Genomic DNA, 20,345 nt, shown 5'->3' on the forward strand with positions numbered 1-20,345 from the left:
AGGAAAAATAAGCTCCTTTTTGAGATCCTATAAATCAGGATTTGTTATTTGTAACAGAATGCATTCTTGATCGGGGGCTTTGTGAGTATGATAGAGGGATTTGTCAGAAAGGACAGCTGTTACTGTTAGCTGCCTTGGAGTTGGCGCCCAATTCATGGCAACCCATGCACAACAGAAGAAAACGCTACCCAGTCCTCCGCCATCCCCATGATCAGCTGTGGATCAGATTGTTGTGATCCATTGGGTTTTTGAAAGTAGAATCACAGGCTTTTCTTCCTAGTCTGTCTTAGCCTAGAAGCTCTGCTAAAACCTGTTTAGCATCATAGCAACATGGAAGCCACCACTGACAGATGGTGGCTGTCCATGAAGTGCATTGGCTGGGAGTCCAATCTGGGTCTCCCACATGGAAGGCGAGAATTCTACCATTGTACCACCGATGACCCAAAAGGACAGAACTTATCCCTAAAGGACATCTCCCTGCTCTGCAGCATGCTTGGGTCCCTTCTGCCTTTGGGGCCTTGCCACTAGTTACAAACCTGTTCTCAGCCTTCACTTCTGCACATTCTGTCCTCAACATCAGCCAACGCTGTAAGGTGGCTCAGGCTGCTGCAGACTGCATCTCACTGTCCTAGATCACCTGCCTTTGGCCAGCAGCCTGATGCCAAGGTTCTGAACTAAAGAGAAAGCCCCATCGGGCAGAAACGTGGAGCCACAACCCCTCCTGGGCAACGGAGGAGCTTGGGCTATGGGCCTAACCTCCTGGCACAGCCTAGTGAGCAACCTTGGGTCTCATGCCTCCTCTGGGAAATCTGTTTACTCCAGCTTTGCCCTCCACACCCCAGGCCCCACCTCCCATACCTGCAAAGACACGAACATGCCAAAGAATGCCACTCCAGAGGCTTTCTCCATTTTATTTCTTTGGGAAAGGAAAATGAAAAGTCTTTCCATCACATATGGTAGAGATATATATTTATATATATTTATATATAATTTCTTTTATGTTTGGAAGTCCCAAAGGCTGAGTCTAGTTGTATTTTTTTTTTTCCTACTAATGCCTTTTCTCCCTGCCTTCCTGGCCCAAGCCCAGGTTCTGAGCCAGGTGCAGTCAGGTATGAGTGGAATGGGCAGTGGTGGCCAGGATGGCCTCCCCGCCCAACTCAGAGACCTGGTGAGGGACACCTGGAAGGGGCTGTGCAGGGGGGAGGGAGTTAGAGGCCACACAGAGGGGCACTCGTGTTTTTGTGGGAGGCTCACAGCTCATCAAACAGTCACCAGTCATGGGAGGAGGCTGGTCAGGGGCTGGGGGACTTACTCACAGTAGTTACCAGCTCTCTCCACCCTGCCCCCCAACCCAGTCTTGGGTGTGGGAGGAAGAGAGAGTGAAAAGAGAAATACAAGGGCTGAGAGCCAAGCCTCCTCCAGTATTTATTGCTGGTGAATTAGAAATTTGCTTTTCGCTTCCAGTCTTGGAGAGTTGAACTCTGAGAGGACCCAAGAAGAGGAAGGGAGTGACGTTGGCTCCCAACCCACACTGATAGCCACGCCAGGCCTACTCTGGAAAAACGCTGGACCACCTCAGGGCCCTGGGAGCTGAGGGGGTCAGTGTTCCCTTCAGGTCAGCCTGGTTCTTCAAGGGCAGTCACATCAACCCCCTTCTCATTCAAGGGCCTCGGGCTCAGACTTGGGCCCAGAAGAGCTTGGAGGTGGGTAGTGCACCAAAGGTCAAGCAGAATTTTCTATTGGAAGAAAAGGTGAGACTTTGGGGAAGACGTGGCCTGGGATGATGACGTTCTGAGCATGAAAGCAGGAGGAGGCTGGGACAATCAAGTAGGGGAAGACACAGGAAGACATCACAGACACTCGTCTGACCTCAGAAACTGAGCAAGGGGAGTGCCTGAGAGGCAGGTAGCACTTAATAGCTGTAGTTAGAACCGGTCAGTGGCCCTGGCTGTGGGGTCAGCCAAGCAAATGAGGCTGTGGGATCCTGGCCAGAGGGTAAGGGTGAAGCTGAGAAGCCTCCAGGTGACCCTTCCCAGGAACAGGAGAGCAAATCTTCCCTGGGCACTGTGCCTTCATGCTCTCCCTCCCTAGCACACATATATAGACACACACTCAGGACCAGGCCAGGCTCTGAGGCCTGAGCCCAAGAGACCTTGTGGGGAGGGGCTGGCAGGTAGCCCTCTCAACCACAGCCAGGCCATCTGCTCCCACTTGCCCTGCCAACCTGCCCAGGGAAAAATACCGCAGGAAGGAGAGGCCAGGAGCCCAGGAGCCTGTCAGCTTCGGCAGACCCCATGCAAGCCCCCTCGGGCTACGTGGCCGAGGAGATGAGCACAGCATCACTGGACACAGGATGGCCAACAGTAGCAACCCAGGCCCACAGAGGGATGGGGGCCCCTTATGGCACTGCAGGCCTGTTGCCGTCTCCAACAAGGTGGGCCAAGAGATACAGCATGGGCTGTCTGTGCCTGGGTCCATCATCCCTACTCGCTCTGCCCTCCCCCATTCCCTCCTGAAAAGGAGGGTCCGAGCGGGCTGCCCAGAGGGGCAGTGGTGGACTTGGGGGTAACCTGAGGTGGGGAGGGTGTTGGTCTGGTCACAGCTTCTTTGAGAACCTCTTTGGTCTGGGGATATCGGGGACATAGGAAAGAGAGATGGAGGGGAGGGGACACTGGGGACTCAGGCCTTTCAACAGGGCATTTGTCAAAAGGCCACATGCCCAAGTTGGGGATCAGATTTCTGTGGACTCAATGCGCTCAAGGCGGGAGGGGGTCCAGGCTTTCTTCTCCTCGCCATGTTGGAGAGTAGGCGTGCTTGCACCCCCGGCCACCCCGCGCTCCCGTAGCCGCCGCTCCAGCTGCTGGTTACGCTGGTACATCTCCACATAACTCAGCTGCAGCTGCTTCTGGTACTCAATGACCTTCTCCTTCTCCTCCAGCCACACGCGGCGCTCCTCTGCGAAGCTGGCACCCTGGCGCTCCCGGGCTCGCCGCTCTGCTGCCAGCTCGGCCTGCAGCCGCCCCACCTCCCTCCGTAGGGCCCGCGTTCCGCTATCTCCCCCAGCATCCACCTCCCCGTCCAAGGAGCCCAAGGAGGCAGATGCAGCAGCAGCAGCCACACCAGCCTGGCGACGCATCTTGGCCTCATCGCTCTCACACGTGGCCAGCGTATCCTGTGGCTCCGCCGGGTCCACAGGGGTCAGTGCCGGCTTGAGGCAGGCCACAGGCAGCTCGCCCTCACCCAGCTCCAGACTGGCCTGTTTGCTGCTGAAAGAGTCCCGCAGGCTGAGCAGCTGCTCCTCCTTCTCCCGCAGCGAGGCCCGGCCCTCTCGCAGCTGCGAGCGCAGTCCCACAATCTCACTCAACTTCTGTGACACGTCCGCCTGCGAGTCCTTCAGCTGCTGCTTCAGGAGGGAAATCTCACCAGCCTTCTGGCACACCTGGGTAGGGTCAGGTGAGAGGAGAGGCCAGGGTCAAAACAGAGCTCTGTGTACCCCAACCCAACTACCCTATCTAGCCCCAGAGTCACCAAGCTTCCTCAGGGCTCAGGCTCAGCCCCTCATGAGAGGGGGCAAAAATGACACATGGGGCTCCCTTCCTGAATTAGCACAAACCTACTGCTGTCGAGTCAATTCCGACTCATAACGACCCTATAGGACAGAGTGGAACTGCCCTATAGGGTTTCCAAGGCCGTAAACCTTAAGGGAAGCAGACTAGCCACGTCTTTCCCCTACGGAATGGCTGGTGGGTTGGAAATGCCGACCTTTTGGTTAGCAGCTGAGTACTTTAACCACTGCGCCACCAGGCTCCTTTGACTCAGGACAGACATGGCAAACTAATATGGCCATCTCACGTAACCCAGGGGCAGCTTCCGGTCCTCACAAACTAATTGATCTTGTACCCCCTACTCCTTTCACCCCTCTTGTGACAATGGTGGGCTACTGCTCTGGGTTTCACCAGAGGGAGAGAAGGAAGGAGAGACAGAGGGAGAAGGCCCGAGCCCCCAGCCCGCACCTCCCACTTAGTTTCCTCCATCCGGGGCAGGAAGTCGGCCTGCTCCTTCTGACAGGCGGCCACCTTGTCCTCAAGCTCTTCCCGCTGGCGCATCAGCCGGGCTGCCTCCTCCTGCAGCTGCTTCTTGTCCTGCTGCAGCCGCAGCACCTGCAGCTGGAGGCCCTGCTGGGCGCGCTGGGCGCGGCGGGCCACCTGCTGCAGCTTCCCGCTACAGCCCTGCCGCAGCTCAGCCAGCTCGCGCTCCCATGCCTTCTGACGCTCCTCCAGTACCTGAGCCACGGCCGCCTCGCTCTGCTCCAGGCTCCGCCGCAGAGCCGCCACCTCCTGCTCCTTCTCCCACAGCCGCTCCTCCAGCTCCTGGATCAGTGCACTGGGCGAGGGTGGGGAGCAGGCCGCAAATGGCAGGCCTCCACTTCCACCCTCCCCAGAGCCCAGGTGGCCTGGCCGCCCCATGGAGGAGGACGACCCGCTTTTGCTAGAGGCCCGTCCACTGTCAGAGGCTGCCAGATCCTGGTAGCCCGACCCGCCACCACTACCGCCGCTGCCGCTGCCATAGCTGGCAGTGCCAATGCGGTTGATGTGGCTGGTGGAGGCACTGAGGGGTGCCAGGTGCTGGCTATAGCTGGAGCTATAGGTGGGCAGGCTTGTGAGTGAGTTCCGGCCTGAGTCAGAGAGACTGCCCCCGCCCCCGCTGGCTGGGGTCATGGTCCGAGACTTGTCCAGTCCACCCTTGAGGCCACCCCCAGGACCCTGGCGTCCCTCAGGGGTCCCGTTGGTCTGTGGGGGGCATAAGTTCTGCATGGAGTGGAAGTTCTTGGGTACGACAGGCTTGAAGGCTGATGGCCGAACTAGCGGCTCTGAGCACTGTATAAAAGCAAAGGGGGTATGGGCATCAGGATGGGGCCTTAGCCTGGCTGGGACTCTGTCCCGTCCCACCTCCTATTCCCATTGGATCTCCACCCTGGGAATCCCTCTCAGTTGGGTCTCCACTCCATGGCCCACCAAGCCAAGTCTCTTCCTGGACCCACCAGCTAGACGTGGCCCCCAGGTTCCATCCCATGGCTCCCCAGCCCAGCCTCCATCCTTGCCCCCACAACCCAACTTCCAAGAAGGCCCACTTTGTCCACCCCTCTGAGCTGCATCCTTCCCCCAGAAAAAGGCTGTGAGGGTCTTAGGCCGTGGAGGCTTACCTGGTCTAGCTTGCCAGAGGTGGCCAGGAGTTTGGGTGGGTGGCTGGGCTCACGGTATTGTGGTGGGGCCTTGTCACTGCCACCACTGCTGCTGCTACCACCACTGCTGCCCACCACATTGCCACAGACGTCTGTGTGGTCACTGCCCCTCAGCTCGCCATTGAGGTAGAGGGAGTTGGCTAGAGCCTTGTCCTCTGAGGGGTAGCGACCAGGCCTCTCCCTGCTGGCCCCACCACCACTGCCGCGGGGGCCGGGGAAACTGCCCTGGATGCCCCCGCTCCCTGTGCGGGTGCCCACGCTCTTCATGGTGAACTCCTGGCCATGGGCCACCCCGCTGCCCACACTGCCTACGGCCAGGCGGGGTTCTGGGGGTCCGAGATCAGAGGGCCGTGGGGCAAAGGCCAGGAGCGGGTCCCGCCCTGGGTCAGCACGCACAGGCAGTGTCTCCAGCTTCGCCATGACTAAGCCAGGAGGGCACTGTGGGCACAGTTGGGGAGGCAGATAGGTCAGACCCCACCCCCACTTCCATCCTCCCAACCAAATCAGCCCCAGCACCACCTGCACCCTGCCCCTCAGTGTCCTCTTCCCTACGATGGGTACAAGAATCCCTGGGTACCTAGGGTGAGGGAATGTGGCTGGGGTAAGTGTGATAGTTTGGTAATGGGGGCTGCCTGTTCCCATCTGATAAAGCCCAGCCCTTACGGCACCATGCACACACCCTCCCAGCTTTGCTCAGCTCTGTTTAGCTCTTCCCAGGCCTGGAGTGTATTCCATTCCTCAACTCTTGCTTCAGCCCCACCTCTTCCATGAGCCTCCCAGACTCAGTGACCCCTCAGCTTTTTGCTGCAACCCCTGGAACTTAGGAGTTCTTCACTCTGCATATATGCTAACCTCATGGGCTGGGGAGATGGGGCTGGAAAGGGGGCAGCAGTCCTGAATCCAACAAGGAACCTCAGAAGTTAGGGGAGGGAGAGAAACCCATCCCTATCCAAAACTTGTGGGTGGAGGTCCTTCCCAGGCCCCCTAACCTAGAGTCTTGCTGTCGAGGGTAGAAGTGTACCAGCGCCGGCTCCTCTCCTTGCCTTTCCAAGGGGTTGGAAGGCCGACAGGTCCTCAAGCCAGAGACCCTCCGAGGCCAGGTCTGCAGGAGCCATGTGCCTCACTCCCGCAGTCAGGGCTCGGCCAGAACCAGCTGCGCGACTCTGGACCAGCCGACTGAGCCATCCCGGACCACAATTTTCTCCTCTGCAAAACAGAAATGAAGGACCTACCTTGTGGGGCTGCCGTGAGCCAGGCACCCCGAGGCGGCAGGCTCGGGGGGAAAGGGAGTGTTTTAGGGGTAGCCGGCGGGAGCTACCGCTGCGGCGCGCCCCCGGGTCACACTAACCCAGTAGGCGTCGCCGCGGACACGCCCCTCCCCCGCAGACAGATGGGGGCTGTGGCTGCAGTGAGTGGCAAGGGAGCCCTCCCGGAGGTCTTCCCACTCGGCCGCAGTACCTTCGCAGAGGATCCCGGGCTGGCTGACGCGGGACAGAGGACGCTGTGCCTCTCTCCGGGCCAGTACTTCCCACAGGTGGGCGGGGGAGGGGCGGAGCCTCCGCTCCCAGCGGCGCTGAGAGAATTCGGCACCCGCCAAGCCCCGCTAAGAATTCTCTGCCACTCACAAGACTTCTTGAAACCCGCCCCCGCCCCCCAGCTCACTTGTGGACCTTGAACCTGCTCAGTTCACCGTGAATTCCTCTGAGCCCTTCTGTGGGTGCGCCCCCGCCCCCCAAGGCCAGCCCATGGGAGCAGGGGGAGAAGGGCATCGGATTACCTGTGTTCAGGGAGGCCCAGCTTCCTGGTTCCTTTGTCTCAAGTCCGCACCTAGGAACACCTGCCCCAGAGATTCGAGTAATGGAACTGGGCAGAGGCACCAAGTGGTGCTTGCTGCGGGTGTAGACACTCAAAAACTGTGCCAGAGACAGGAGTGGGCACCTTTTAGGCCTTTACAGCCTACTCCCACCAGAAACCAGGCAGGAGCCTCCCTTCCCTACCAGGTGAAGGGGTCCAGGTGGTCCCAGAGCCCTCTGAGTGTTCCATAGTCAGTCTTACACCCAGATGCCCACTTCTAATACTGTGTTCACCTTTCATCAGGCCAGATCAGGGGAGCCCAACAAAACCCCTGGCACTTCAGGAGTCTTCTGGCCACCTTGCCAGGAATTACAGCCCTCAGTGGTTGGGAAGTTCACCAACTAGTCAGTCCACTGCCTTTGCAGAATTCTGTTCTCTCAGCATCTGTCCCAACGGGTATGGAAAACAGCACTTTGCCACCCTCTTCCCTTTGGTCAATCTGTCCCGCCACCCAGGGGTACCTGGGGTGCAATTTAAGTGTAGGAGTAGCAAGTACGCAACCCTGAGAGTGAGTGCCTCTTGAAATGCTACACCCCGGGTACCTCTCTTGCCTCACCCTTGTCCCTTGCCTCCAGCATACTCCAGCCTGCCCTGCAGCCCAGAAACTCCCCTCCCACCTAGGTACAGTCCCTTCTCTTATCATGTGATGTAGGGAGCAGCTGGGGCCTGGGAGGATGGAGGCTGGGTGGCCTGAGGCTTGAAGTCAGTGGGAAGGCCTGATGGAAAGTACTGGCAAGACCTAACACAAATGAGCTTCAGGGGGTGGGCTAAGGGAGGAGTCTGGTCTGGGGCAAATGAGTGTGACACCCTTAACATGACAGGGGGAGAATGCTTGGGGGGAGAGACATGCTCTTGGGAAGACCAGGGAAAGATGGCTCTCATGTACCAGTTGGAGGGAGCGATTGGGGTCATCATCAGTACTGGGTGGTGTGGGTGGGGCCCGTCATCCAGCCAGGATGACAGAGCCCAGCAGCCTGGGAAGCAGTGTGGGAGTAGGAAGAAGACCAGAGAAGGTGGGTCCTGAAGGCCAAGATGGGGGACTTCAAGAATGTGGGAGCAACCCCTGGTGTCAAAAAGAAAGGGGACAGGTAGAACTAGGATGGAAGAGTATGCCCTGGATTTGACAGGTGGGGACATCAGTGGTGTCTTTGTCAGAAAGGTTTTGGGAAAGTGGTGCAGACAAATCCATACTACAGGGGTAGAGGGGTGTGGAGAGTGAGATGGGCGAGCTCCTGCTAAAACAGGCCAGAGAAAGTAGTAATTTAAGGAGGTCTCAGGCTCCAAGGACTCTTTTTTACTTTAAAATAAAACATGGTAAAAACCCAAGTGTGTTGATTCGCCAGAGGAAGGCACCAATAGTGAGGGTGAGATTAAAGATATAGGGAAGCAGTGAGGGGCTATAGCAGGGGACAGGTGTGGGCAGGAGCAAAATCCAGAAGTAATCATGTGGATCATGAGCGGACGGGGATAGTATTTGGGAAGGTGCTTTGTAAACTATAAGGGGCAGTAACAACATGCAGCATCACCTTCTCAAAGGTCCAGGAAAGGAGAGTCTGCCATAGGTTGGGTCTGATCATGTGCCATTCTGCTCTGTTTCTCCTGAGTGTGTGTGGTCTCCAGCTAGACTCAGACACTTGGAGTCCTGGATGGAAACAAGGTCTCAGGACCATTGTCCTGAGTCCCCTTTCCAAGGACTCTACCTGGGCATCCTTGACTGACAACTCACAGCATTTCTCCCATGAGCCTCACTCCCTAGAGCTTCTTGCCATAATTCTGACCAGTCATGGTCAACCCAAGTGTTCCTTGCTCCTTGCCTCTCCCAAGCTTGGACTGCTGCAGCTTCTCTCCTCACAACCCCAGTGGGAAGCTGGCAGGACAAGGAGGAGGACATGTTTCCCTGATAAGCAGAAACTAAGCCCAGGGGAAGCCCTTGAGCTTCATCTGTGGGTCAGGGTCCTGAACTGGCTCTGGTAACCAAGCTTGGTCTGTAAAGGTGGCTGTTGGCATCAGTTCAACAACCCTACATGGCAGCCTGTTGCCCAACTCTGCCTCTGTCTCTGTCCCATCAGCCCTCAGTGTTTGGGACATTATGCACAGTATTAGCAGTCAGCAAAGGGGTCAATGGACTCTACCGGGGGGTTACATGGACAGGCCCTTCCAACCCACAGTGTTCACCCAGCCCCTCCCCACCCATGTCCCTCCCAAAGCTAGGAACATGACACCCTTCTCTTGGGGCCCAAGTCCAGCCCATTCCATCTCCTAAAGATCTCACCCAGCCCCTCCTGCCAGCACCCGTGCTGGGGGCTCCTCACTGGCCTTTTCTTCCCTGCACTCCTTCCCCCACACAGCTGCCAGGGGGCTCTTTCTAAAGGGCAAAGCCGATCTTGTCCCTGCTCTACCCAAATCCTTCCATGAGCAACGTCAAGCGCAGAAGATGGGAGTTCTGGAGGCACAAGCTTCAAGTGTAAATCCCAGCTCCAGTGATTAGGGGTTTACCTCATGCAGGTTGTTTCACCTTTCTTCGCCTTGGGTTCTCACACGTACCTCGCAGGAATCTTAAGAAGTGAGTCTATCATGGGTAAAACACCTGCCATTCCTCTTGGTCCCCAGAACTGGAGCAGAGCTTGCAGCAGGACCCCCTAGGCCTCTCCCACCCACCCTATCTCCTCTGACCTGAGATCCTCTTCACATCGCCTTTTAGCGCTCTGTGATCATCCCTCAAAGATCAGCCCAAATGCTGCCTCCCAGGACAGTGTCTCTGATCCTTTGGGGGCCTTGGAGCGCTTGGCTCAGGTTACCCCAGGGAGATTTCACTCTGAGGCCTACCCGGGCTAGCCTACCCTAGGGCACAGATAGCAGAGTCCTGGGGTCCTCTGGGCCCTGGCATAGAGCAGATGCAGGGAGAATACATGTGGGAATGCCAGTTATGAGCAATGCAAAAAGGGAATGAATCTGGACAAGGAAATCAGGAAGGCCTTCCTGGAGGAAGGACTGAGGGAGGAAAGGGAGCCGAGGGCATTGTAGGGCTTTTAGGGTGCGGAGGTCTCCAGAACTTCTTGGCTGGGATGTGTGAGGTGAGATCCATTTTTCCTTGACGGCGTGGGCGCCGGCAAAGGAAGGGGCCCATCCCCTAGATCCTGGCTCCGATGAAGCACGTGTTTCAGGGCTGAGGGGGCCGACAGCACGCTCCCCTCCACCCCGAGCGCACACACACACGCGCGCGCGCGCGCACACACACACACACACACACACACACACACACACGAGCCTCCGCGGGGTGTGGGGAGCATCGCCATTCACCAGCAGCCCACAGCCCGCATCACCAAGAGACCCCAGCCACAGGCCGTCAGGTGAAGGTATCCGAGGGTCTCTGCAGCGGGAGAAACCCCGCCCGCACCTCCCCAGGCCCCCCACCAACGCTTGCGACCCAGGGGGCGGGGCGCGGAGGGAAGAAGTGACATAATCCGGGCCGCACCCCCTCCGGCCGCCACCTCTCCCAGGCCCGGCGAAGCATCCATGACATCATCGGCTTCATCTCCTCTCCCCTCCCCTCTGGGACCCGAGCAACGGGACGCGCCCCCTCTCCAGCTCCGGGTCCGACAGGACGAGCACCGTGGTGCAGCAGGCAAAGCCGCGGGCCGGAACCGAGAGGGGCGCCGCGGCGGGTCCGCCTCACTTACTAGCTGCTTGGGAGTCCAGCGCAGTGTCTCCGGAGCGGGCGCTACGGGCCCGGCTCGCTGGCGCAGCCAGAAGCCCGCCCGGCTGGGCGCGCAGCGCGGGCCCAGCTGCGCTCGGCGCCCCTCCCGCTCCCCGCCCGGGCCCCGCCCACCCGCGGCTGCGGCAAACTCGGGCCCACCCCCGGCCACGCCCCCCAAGGCCACCAATCCAGGGCTGGGGCGGGGCGCTAGCGTTAACCCCTTCGCCTCTGCGCCCTCGCAAGCTAGCGGGACCTCCCCGTCTCACTGGCTTCAACGCGCTGCTAGTCCGCCCTGAGCCCCTTTGCCCTCCGCCTGTTACCCCCAAGACCCTTGAGCTCTGTCTCCAGTCTCCCCTCTCCAGTAAATCCGGCGGGACGGCGCCCTCCCTGAACCCCATCTTTGGCGAGGGGGAGGAGCCCCTCTGGCTTGGGGAAGGGGATCCCGAAGGCGGCCCGGAGCCCCACTCCTCTTCGGCGCCTGCTCTAGCTGGGGGGAGGCGGGGGCGGCCCAGCGTTCGCCTTAAGACCTTTCAAGTCTTCAAGGCGGGGGCAGGGCCAGCAGTCGCAGGTGGACTTCGCACGGCGGGTTCCGACACTGCCGATGGAAGACCTGTCCGGGCGCCAGGACTGCAGGCGGCGTGTAGGAGAGGTGGGGGGACAGTGGCTCAGTCAGGCAGCAAACGGAGCCGATTTGAAACTTCTGCTCCCGGAGGCTCACCGTCCGGGGGTAAAGGCGGGCGACGAGGGAAAAGATACATTACAATCGAGCAGGCTTTGAGCGTTTTCACCCTGTGCCCTGCGCCTCGCCCGAGGCCCGGCCCCCACGCTGCACCCGGGGGTGAGAGGGAATGAGGTGGACACTCCGTCTCTGATCCGGAGCGCCAGCTTCTTAAGCATGTGCCGGGTTCCTAGGTCGAGACAGTCCGCGCGCGGGGGCGGGGGAGGGGGGTGCTGCCGGGAGGAAGGGGTCTGCCTTGAACTGAGGCCTTAGCCGTGAATAGGGTGGGGAAGCATGCCAGGCTGGGGGTTCAGCATTAGCAAAGGCCCAGAAGCACAAAGGGTGCATCCCAAAAACTGCAGCCTCCACTCCGACTGGAGTTTAACCCATCATATCTCTATTATTACAGCTGCTGTGTTTGGTCTTGTGTTATCCTATTTCATAGTTTTTATTTCTTGCTATATACTGTTCTCTAAATTTTTCCATATTTGCTTTATCTTCTATAGTGATTTGAAAGGCAGAAGGCTGTTTTTAATTTTCCTAGTGGTTGGCTTTATCAAATTTTATTTCACAAATTATTAAAGTCAGTGATAAATCATTTTTTTATATTCTCCTTTATGTAATGAGAGATTTAATGTGCCTTTTCGTCTCCTGCTCGGTTGCCCTCACACTACTTATATTTGTCCAATTAATGCAGGATGACCGACTCTGGTTTTATTTTTTTTAAAGCCACAGAATCCTCTTTTCCACTCACTATTTATGGTTTTTGCCAACCACACATACGTTTCATTCGTTTCAATATTCCCAGCCAGTTGTTTATGCTCTAATTCCTCTATTCTTTACTGGACTCATCTCTCCTGACTGGTGATTTCAGCAAGGATTTGTGAATGTTATATTTTTCTAAGCCTTTGCCCTACCTTAGACTGCCTTTCTACTGTCTTTGCACACAAAAGGCCACTTGGCTGTTTATAGAATTCTTGAGTCTTAAACTTTTCCCCTCCAGACACCCCTGTCCTTATCTCATTGTCTTCTGACACTTAAAATGGCAGTGAAGCCCAGCCGATGGGCTTGTTTTAGGTAAGCAATTTCCCTGGGTACTTTTTGCCTAGGGGTTTTTCTTTAAACCCCTAAAAACAAACATTTTTTGCCAGTGTATAAGCTCAATTTTTCTAAGAAACGAGGTCTTTCCCCACCCCCCCAGCTAGGAAAGTTTTCTTCCAATATGTTTCTGTCCCTTCCGTAAACAGATTACCGGTATTTTGTGTTCTTCTCCCCTAAAATTTATCACTTTGGATCACCACTGCCATGTAAATCTTTGTCCTTTTCCCTTTTCCTCTGCATTCTGGGAGAGCAGCTCAAGTTTTTCTTCGCCATCACTGATTTTTCTTCAGAGGCAAGAGTATTTTTTGTTTTCTCCAATATGACATTTAATTCTGCTGGTTTTATTCTCCTTTCATTTCAGCCAGTTTCCTTTCCACCTCCGTATCTCTTTATAGTTCCCTGTTCCTATTTCATAGAGAATGTGGTTTTTTATCATTAGAAGAACACCAGGAAAACGGAGAATACCATATCTGACTCTCTTCTAAATGCATATGAAAATCTTGATAAAGTGGACAATTTTGTGGGAAATAAAATACAAAAATAAGAAAGATATGTAAAACATTACTCAAGAAATTTACATCCAAAAAAGGCTCTGGGCTCAGAAGGTTTAATGGAAGAATTCTCTCAGACTTTTTGCTAACAGATAATGCTTACTCTGTAAATCTGTATCAGAGCACAGAAAAGATGGAATGCTGCTTATTTCATTTTATGCAGCCACAATTCTCCTTATACCAAATCCTGATAAAGACAGCATAAAAATAAAAAATTGCAAACCAGTCATACTCATCAATTCAAAAAAAAATTCCTAAATACAATGCAAGGAAATAAATATTATTGTATAGGAGATAATATGTTTCTTAAATATGAAAAAAAAAAGAATCATAATAGATGCCAAAAAGTCATTTAAAAATCAATACCCAAGAAGAACTCTCGTAAATTAACCAGGAAGAGTCTATCAGATGGACAAAAATTAAAAAGGCTTATGATAGCCCATCAGTCTATCAACTCATTGGTGAGTTGAGTCCCAGGAACTCACAGTGTTTTTGAGAGTGTAAATTGGTATAACCTTTTTGGAGGTCAATTGGGTAGTATATAAAAATGTGAAATGTGTATATCCTCAGACCCAGCAATTTCATTTCTAGGAAAAAAACGCTATTACAAGTAACATGACAAAGGTACGAAGATAGTCAATGATGTACTGATTGTAATACGAAAAAAATTTTTTTAACCTAAATACATTAACAGGTTGATTAAATAAATTACAATGCACTCAATGCAATGTACCAATAGACAGGATTAAAAAGAATGACACGGAGTACAGCTATTGTGGAAAAGTGTGGTGGTTCCTCAAAAAACTAGAGAACTACTATACGAGTAAGCAGTTCCACTCGTAGGTATACAGTCAGCCCTCCATATCTGACAGTTCCGCATCTGCAGATTCAACCAACCTTGGATGAAAAATATTTGCAAAAAAAAAAAAAGTAATATGTAGGCATACCCTGCTGTAGCCTCCCACCATTTCACAGATCCTCAGTCTCTCTGCAGCACTCATTTGAGCACTGTTCGATTCCATCTGACGTGTACTATGTAGTGTAGTTAGGCCTACGATGGTTGTGCCTGTACTGAAGAATATGGGCAAACTTTTCTTCTTGTCATTATTCCCTAAATAATACAGTATAACAACTATTTATATAGCATTTACACTGTATTAGGTATTTAAGTGATCTAGAAATGATTTAAAGTATACCACAGGATGTGCGTAGGTTATATGCAAATACTACACCGTTTTATATAAGGGACTTGAGCATCTGAGGATTTTGGTATCCTCGGTGTGTACTGGAACCAGTCCCCCACGGATACTGAGGGATGACTGTATACCCAAAAGACTTGAAAGCAGAGACTCAGATCTTGTACACCAATGTTTATTGCAGCACTATTCACAACAGCTAAAAGGTGGAAAAAACCTAAATGCTCATCAATGGATGAATAAACAAAATGTGGTACATACTTACAATGGAATACTCAGCCAGTAGGAGAAATGAAGTCTTGATACATGCTACAATTTGGATGGAGCTTGAAGACATTATGCTGAGTGAAATAAGTCAACCACAAAAGGACAAATATTGTATGACCTCACTTACATAAAAAGACAAGAACAGGAAAATGTATAGAGACCAAAGTTTATTAGTGGTTACCAGGGGCTGAAGGGAGGGGCGAAGAGGGGTTATTGCTTATGGAGCACTGAGTTTCAGTTTATGGTGATGAAAAAATCGCATTGCACAGCCAATTAATGTAAGTGCTGTCAATATGTTGTGTAGCTGTTGTTGTTAGGTGCCATCAAGTCAGTTCAGACTCATAGCGACTATGTACAAGAGAACCAAACATCCTGGTCCTGTGCCATCCTCACAATCGTTGCTATGTTTGAGCCCACTGTTGCAGCCACTTTGTCAATCCATCTCATTGAGGGTCTTCCTCTCTTTTGCTGACCCTCTACATTACCAAATATGACATCCTTCTCCAGGAACTGGTCCCTTCTGATAATATGTCCAAAGTACATTGCCATCCTCGCTTCTAAGGAGCATTCTGGCTGTACTTCTTCCAAGACAGATTTCTTTGTTCCTCTGGCAGTCCATGGTATATTTAATATTCTTCACCAATACCATAATTCAAATGCATCAATGCTTCGGTCTTCCTTATTCATTGTCCAGCTTTCCCATGCATAGAGGTGACTGAAAATACCATGGCTTGGGTCAGGAGCACCATAGTCATCACAGTGACATCTTTGCTTTTGAACACTTTAAAGAGGTCTTTTACATCAGATTCGCCCAACATAATACGTCGTTTGATTTCTTGACTGCTACTTCCATGAGTGTTGACCGTGGATCCAAGTAAAATGAAATCCTTCACAGCTTCAATATTTTCTCTGTTTATCATGATGCTGCTTATTGGTCCAGTTGTGAGGATTTTTGTTTTCTGTATGTTGAGGTGTAATCCATACTGAAGGCTGTGATCTTTGATCTTCATCAGTAACTGCTTCAAGTTCTCTTCACTTTCAGCAAGCAAGGCTGTGTCATCTGCATATCGCAGGTTGTTAATGCATCTTCCTCCAAACCTGATGCCCCGTTCTTCATATAGTCCAGCTTCTCAGATTATCTGCTCAGCGTACAGATTGAATACATATGGTGAAAAGGATATAACCCTGATGCACACCTTTCCTAATTTTAAACCACGCAGTATCCCCTTGTTCTGTTCAAATGACTGTCCTTTGGTCTATGTATAGGTTCCTCAAGAACACAATTAAGTGTTCTGGAATTTCCATTCTTCGCGGTGTTATCCATTAATTTGTTATGGTCCACACAGTCGAATGCCTTTACATAGTAAATAAAACACAGGTAAACATCTTTCTGGTATTCTCTGCTTTCAGCCAAGATCTATCTGACATCAGCAATGATAATCCTCATTCCACGTCCTCTTCTGAATCTGGTTTGAATGTCTGGCAGTTCCCTGTCGATGTACTGTTGATTCAACCACTTTTGAATGACCTTCAGCAAAATTTTACTTGCATGTAATATTAATGATATTGTTTGATAATTTCTGCATTCTGTTCGATCGCCTCTGAAATATGCACAAATATAGATCTCTTCCAGTCAGTTGGCCAGGTAGCTCTCTTCCAAATTTCTTGGCATAGACAACTGAGGACCTCCAGCTCTGCATCCATGTGTTGAAACATTGGTATTCCGTCACTTCCTGGAGCCTTGTTTTTCACCGATGCCTTCAGTGCAGCTTTGACTTCTTCCTTCAGTACCGTTGGTTCTTGATTATATACCACCTCCTGAAATGGTTGAACGTCGACCAATTCTTTTTGGTACAGTGACGCTGTCAATTCCTTCCATCTTCTTTTGATGCTTCCTGTGTCGCTCAATATTTTGCCCATAGAATACTTCAATATTGCAACTCAAGGCTTGAATTTTTTCTTCAGTTCTTTCAGCTTGAGAAATATGAAGTGTGTTTTTCTCTTTTGGTTTTCTAACTCTAGGTCTTTGCACATTTTATTATAATACTCTACTTTGTCTTCTCAAGCTGCCCTCTGAAATTTTCTGTTCAGCTCTTTTACTTCATTTCTTCCATTTGCTTTAGCTGCTCTAATCCCAAGAATAGACTTGACACATTGAACATTAATGACCAAAGACCAGATGAGTTGTGGGATGACATAAAGGACATCATACATGAAGAAAGCAAAAGGTCATTAAAAAGACAGGAAAGAAAGAAAATAGTAAGTTGTACACCTGTAAACACTTGAATTGGCAAAAGTTGTTGATACAGTTACAACAATGACCAAAAAGAAGAGTAGGAGCTAAGGCTGCTTGTGTACAACCAAACACCTCACGGGATTTGGTTCCTTGGTTTGGAGGTTTAGGGTCATGGTTTCATTGGACATTCTAGTTAATTGGCCTAATAACGTGTTTAACGCTTCTGTTCTACCACCTAGTTCACTGCGTAGTGTCTGGGGTCTTACTAGATTGCAAGCGGCTATCCAAGGCACAACAACTGGTATCTATTCACCTAGAGCAACAGAAGAAGAGAGTCAGGAATAGGAGGATATGGAATGTATGACTAATTTCCTCCATGAACAACTGCCTCGTTTGCCATGAGACCAGAAGAATTGGATGGTGCCTGGCTACCATTACTGAACGTTTTGATCAAAGACTCTATAGACAATTCTGATCAAAAGGGGAAAATACAGAACAGAATTTCAAATTCTAATGGACTCTAGACTTTCTGGAGCCATGGAGGGTGGATGAACCCCTGAAACTATTGCCAAGATAATCCTTAAACCTTAAACCTTAATCCAAAAATATTCCCTGAAATCTTCTTAAAACCAAACAATAGTTTGGCCTAACAAGTAAAGAATGTCTGCCTTGAGCCTTTAAGATCTACATGGGATCAAATTGACAACAGCAACTCAAAAGATTAGATAGGAAACTTAGGGGGCAGTTGAGTTTATGTTAATGGGGGAGGAACAACTCAGAAAAGGAGGGTGAGAATTGTTGCACAAATCAAAGAAGTCACTGAATTGGACATGTAAAAACTGTTGGTGTATGTTCTGCTGGGTATATTCTCAACAATAACAGAAATTAATTATAAAAAAAAGAATGACATGGCTCTCTATGTGTTGACAATTAAGATGAATAAGTGAAAAAGCAAATGGCTGAATCATATGTATATGTAGTATGCTCTAATTTTTCTTTCTTTTTTTAAGGAATACATATGTATATGTGTAGAAAAGTATGGAAAGATACAAACTAAACTATTAAAAGTAGAAGAGGAGCCTTTAGATTTTTACTCCAGGCACTTCTATAATGTTTACATTAAAAATATATATAATAAACATGTATTACTTTTGTTAAAAAATTAAAAAGGAAAAAAGTTTGCTGGGAAGAACAGGCGAGGAAGCTCTGAAAATTCAGAAGTAGTGGAGTAAGAAGATACTAAGCATTGCTTAAAAATCCCCACCCCCGTGGAGATGGCACTCTCAAGGAAGAAGACAATAAGATAGTGGATTAATAAGTGATAAGTACTAAAGATATGAGTCAGGAGGACTAGGGATTTCAATTCTGGACAAGGTGACAGTTAAGTTAAAGATTTGAAGGAGGCAAGGGAGCAAGCCATGTGTATATGTGGAGGTTTCTAGGAAGTAATCATTTTATAATAAAATGAGCTCTTCTTTTTCAGTATTTTCTTGTGTTTGTGCACTGGCTAAAGGTTCCCAATAGAAAAAAACTACTTACACATTATTTTGATTGCAGTTTTTAAAATGAGATCAATAACTACACAAGAAATTAATGTTGTTAAAAATCTACTCTATTAAATGGCACCAGCCCCACATTGTTCAATAGCTGAGTTCTACCCAATCTTTAAAGAGATAATTCTAAATCATCAAAAGATGGAAAGTTCTCTAATTTATATTATAAAGGTAGAATACTTTTAATGCCAAAATCTGATAAATGATACAAAAGAAGAAAATTGTGTAATTGATTAGTCATGTCTTCCCCACTAGTTTGTAGGATTCATGTAGATAGGGACCTAATTTTTAATTCCATATCCCCAGTTTAATACTGTGGTAGACAGAATGATACCTTTCCCCCAACCCCAATGATATCCAAGTCTTAATCCCCAGTATCTGTGAATATACTATATGATAAAGGGGAATTAAGGTTGCTAATCAAGGATTTCATTTTACTTGGATCCACAATCAACCATGGAAGCAGCAGTCCAGAAATCAAATGACCTATTGCACTGGGCAAATCTGCTGCAAAAGACCCCTATAAAGTGTTCAAAAGCAAAGATGTCATTTTGAGGACTAAAGTGCGCCTGACCCAAGCCATGATATTTTCAATCTCCTCACACGCATGCGAAAGCTGGACAGTGAATAAGGAAGACCGAAGAAGAACTGATGCATTTGAATTACGGTGTCGGTAAAGAATACTGAAGGTACCATGGACTGCCAGAAGAACAAGTCTGTCTTGGAAGAAGTACAGCCAGAGCGGTCCTTGGAAGTGAGGATAGCGAGACTTCATCTCACCTACTTTGGACATGTTTTCAGGAGTGACCAGTCCCTGGAGAAGGACACCATGCTTGGTAAGGTAGAGGGTCAGCAAAAAAGAGGAAGACCCTTGGCAAGGTGGACTGACACAGTCGCTACAACAATGGGCTCAAACATAGCAATGACTATAAGGATGGCACATGACTGGGTAGTGTTTCATCCTCTTGTTCACAGGGTCACTATGAGTTGGAACCAACTTGACAGCCCCTAACAATTAGCTGAGCTTAATACAGGGAAAATATGCTGGATTATCTGCGTGGGCCCAGTGTAATCACAAAAAAAACCCAACCAAACCCATGGCTGTCGAGTTGATTCAGACTTAGAGCAACACTATGGACAGAGCAGAACTGCCCCATAGGGTTTCCAAGGCTGTAATCTTTACAGAAGCTGACTGCCACATCTTTCTCCTATGGAGCCACTGGTAGGATCCAACTGCTGACCTTTTGGTTAGCAGCTGAGCACTAAACTACTGTGCCACCAGGACCCCTTAGTGTAATCACAAGGGTCCTCAAAGTGGAAGAGGGAAGCAGGAGAGAGTGAGATCTGACTATGGAAGAAAGGTCAGAGAGATATAACATTGCTGGCTTTGAAGATGGAGGAAGGGGGTTATAAGCCAAGAAGTGTGGGCTACCTCTAGAAGCTGGAAAAGACAAGGAAATGGATTCTCCCCCAGAGCCTTAGAAAGGACACAGCCCTGTCTTGATTTTAAGCCAGTAAGACCTGTGTTGAACTTCTAAGAAGACAACAAATTTATGTTGTTTTACAGCACTAAATTTGTGGTACTTTTTGTTACAGCAGACCTAGAAAACTAATACAAAAACATAGTAGATACTCACTGACATTCGTTTGATGGATGAGACTGCAAATACCCTAAGTCTATAGATAAATGAGTAAAAGTTAGAAATAGATAATTCACAGAATACAAGTGGCCAATAAGCATTTGAAAACATCTTCAGCCTCAGTGATATTAAAGAGATGCAAATTAAACCTATCAAATTAGAAAGGCCATTGTGATCCTTTGGGGTCCTACCCAACAAATTATGCACAAGGGGTCTTGGGGCTTCTAATTTGGGATGACTGTGTAGTTAACTCCAAACATCAAATTGGGAGGTAAACAAGGCATTTTAGT

The 20,345-nt window shown here is 50.3% G+C and overlaps 1 protein-coding gene across 1 annotated transcript; it reads right to left on the bottom strand.

Moving 5' to 3' along the window:
* Positions 1 to 2,731: 2,731 nt before the first annotated feature.
* LZTS3 (leucine zipper tumor suppressor family member 3) lies at positions 2,732 to 6,261 on the bottom strand. The gene is made up of 5 exons (XM_012557478.2): positions 6,232 to 6,261; positions 5,204 to 5,680; positions 4,284 to 4,877; positions 4,014 to 4,145; positions 2,732 to 3,439 (listed from the first exon to the last, which is right to left on the bottom strand). Exons 2-5 carry the CDS (start codon positions 5,660 to 5,662, stop codon positions 2,732 to 2,734), a joined length of 1,893 nt encoding a protein of 630 aa, XP_012412932.1. The 5' UTR covers positions 5,663 to 5,680; positions 6,232 to 6,261.
* Between the last annotated feature and the right edge of the window lie 14,084 nt (positions 6,262 to 20,345).

Source organism: Trichechus manatus, unplaced genomic scaffold, assembly GCF_000243295.1.
Source record: "Trichechus manatus latirostris isolate Lorelei unplaced genomic scaffold, TriManLat1.0 scaffold00104, whole genome shotgun sequence".
NCBI lineage: Eukaryota > Metazoa > Chordata > Mammalia > Sirenia > Trichechidae > Trichechus > Trichechus manatus.

Excerpts from the sequence above, each read along its gene's own strand:
- LZTS3 (XM_012557478.2), bottom strand. The coding sequence starts at position 5,662 with ATGGCGAAGCTGGAGACACTGCCTGTGCGTGCTGACCCAGGGCGGGAC. Across the intron at positions 4,146-4,283 it reads GCGAGGCGGCCGTGGCTCAG|CAGGACAAGAAGCAGCTGCA; the intron begins GTACTGGAGGAG and ends CTGCGGCTGCAG. Across the intron at positions 3,440-4,013 it reads TGGAGGAAACTAAGTGGGAG|GTGTGCCAGAAGGCTGGTGA; the intron begins GTGCGGGCTGGG and ends GACCCTACCCAG.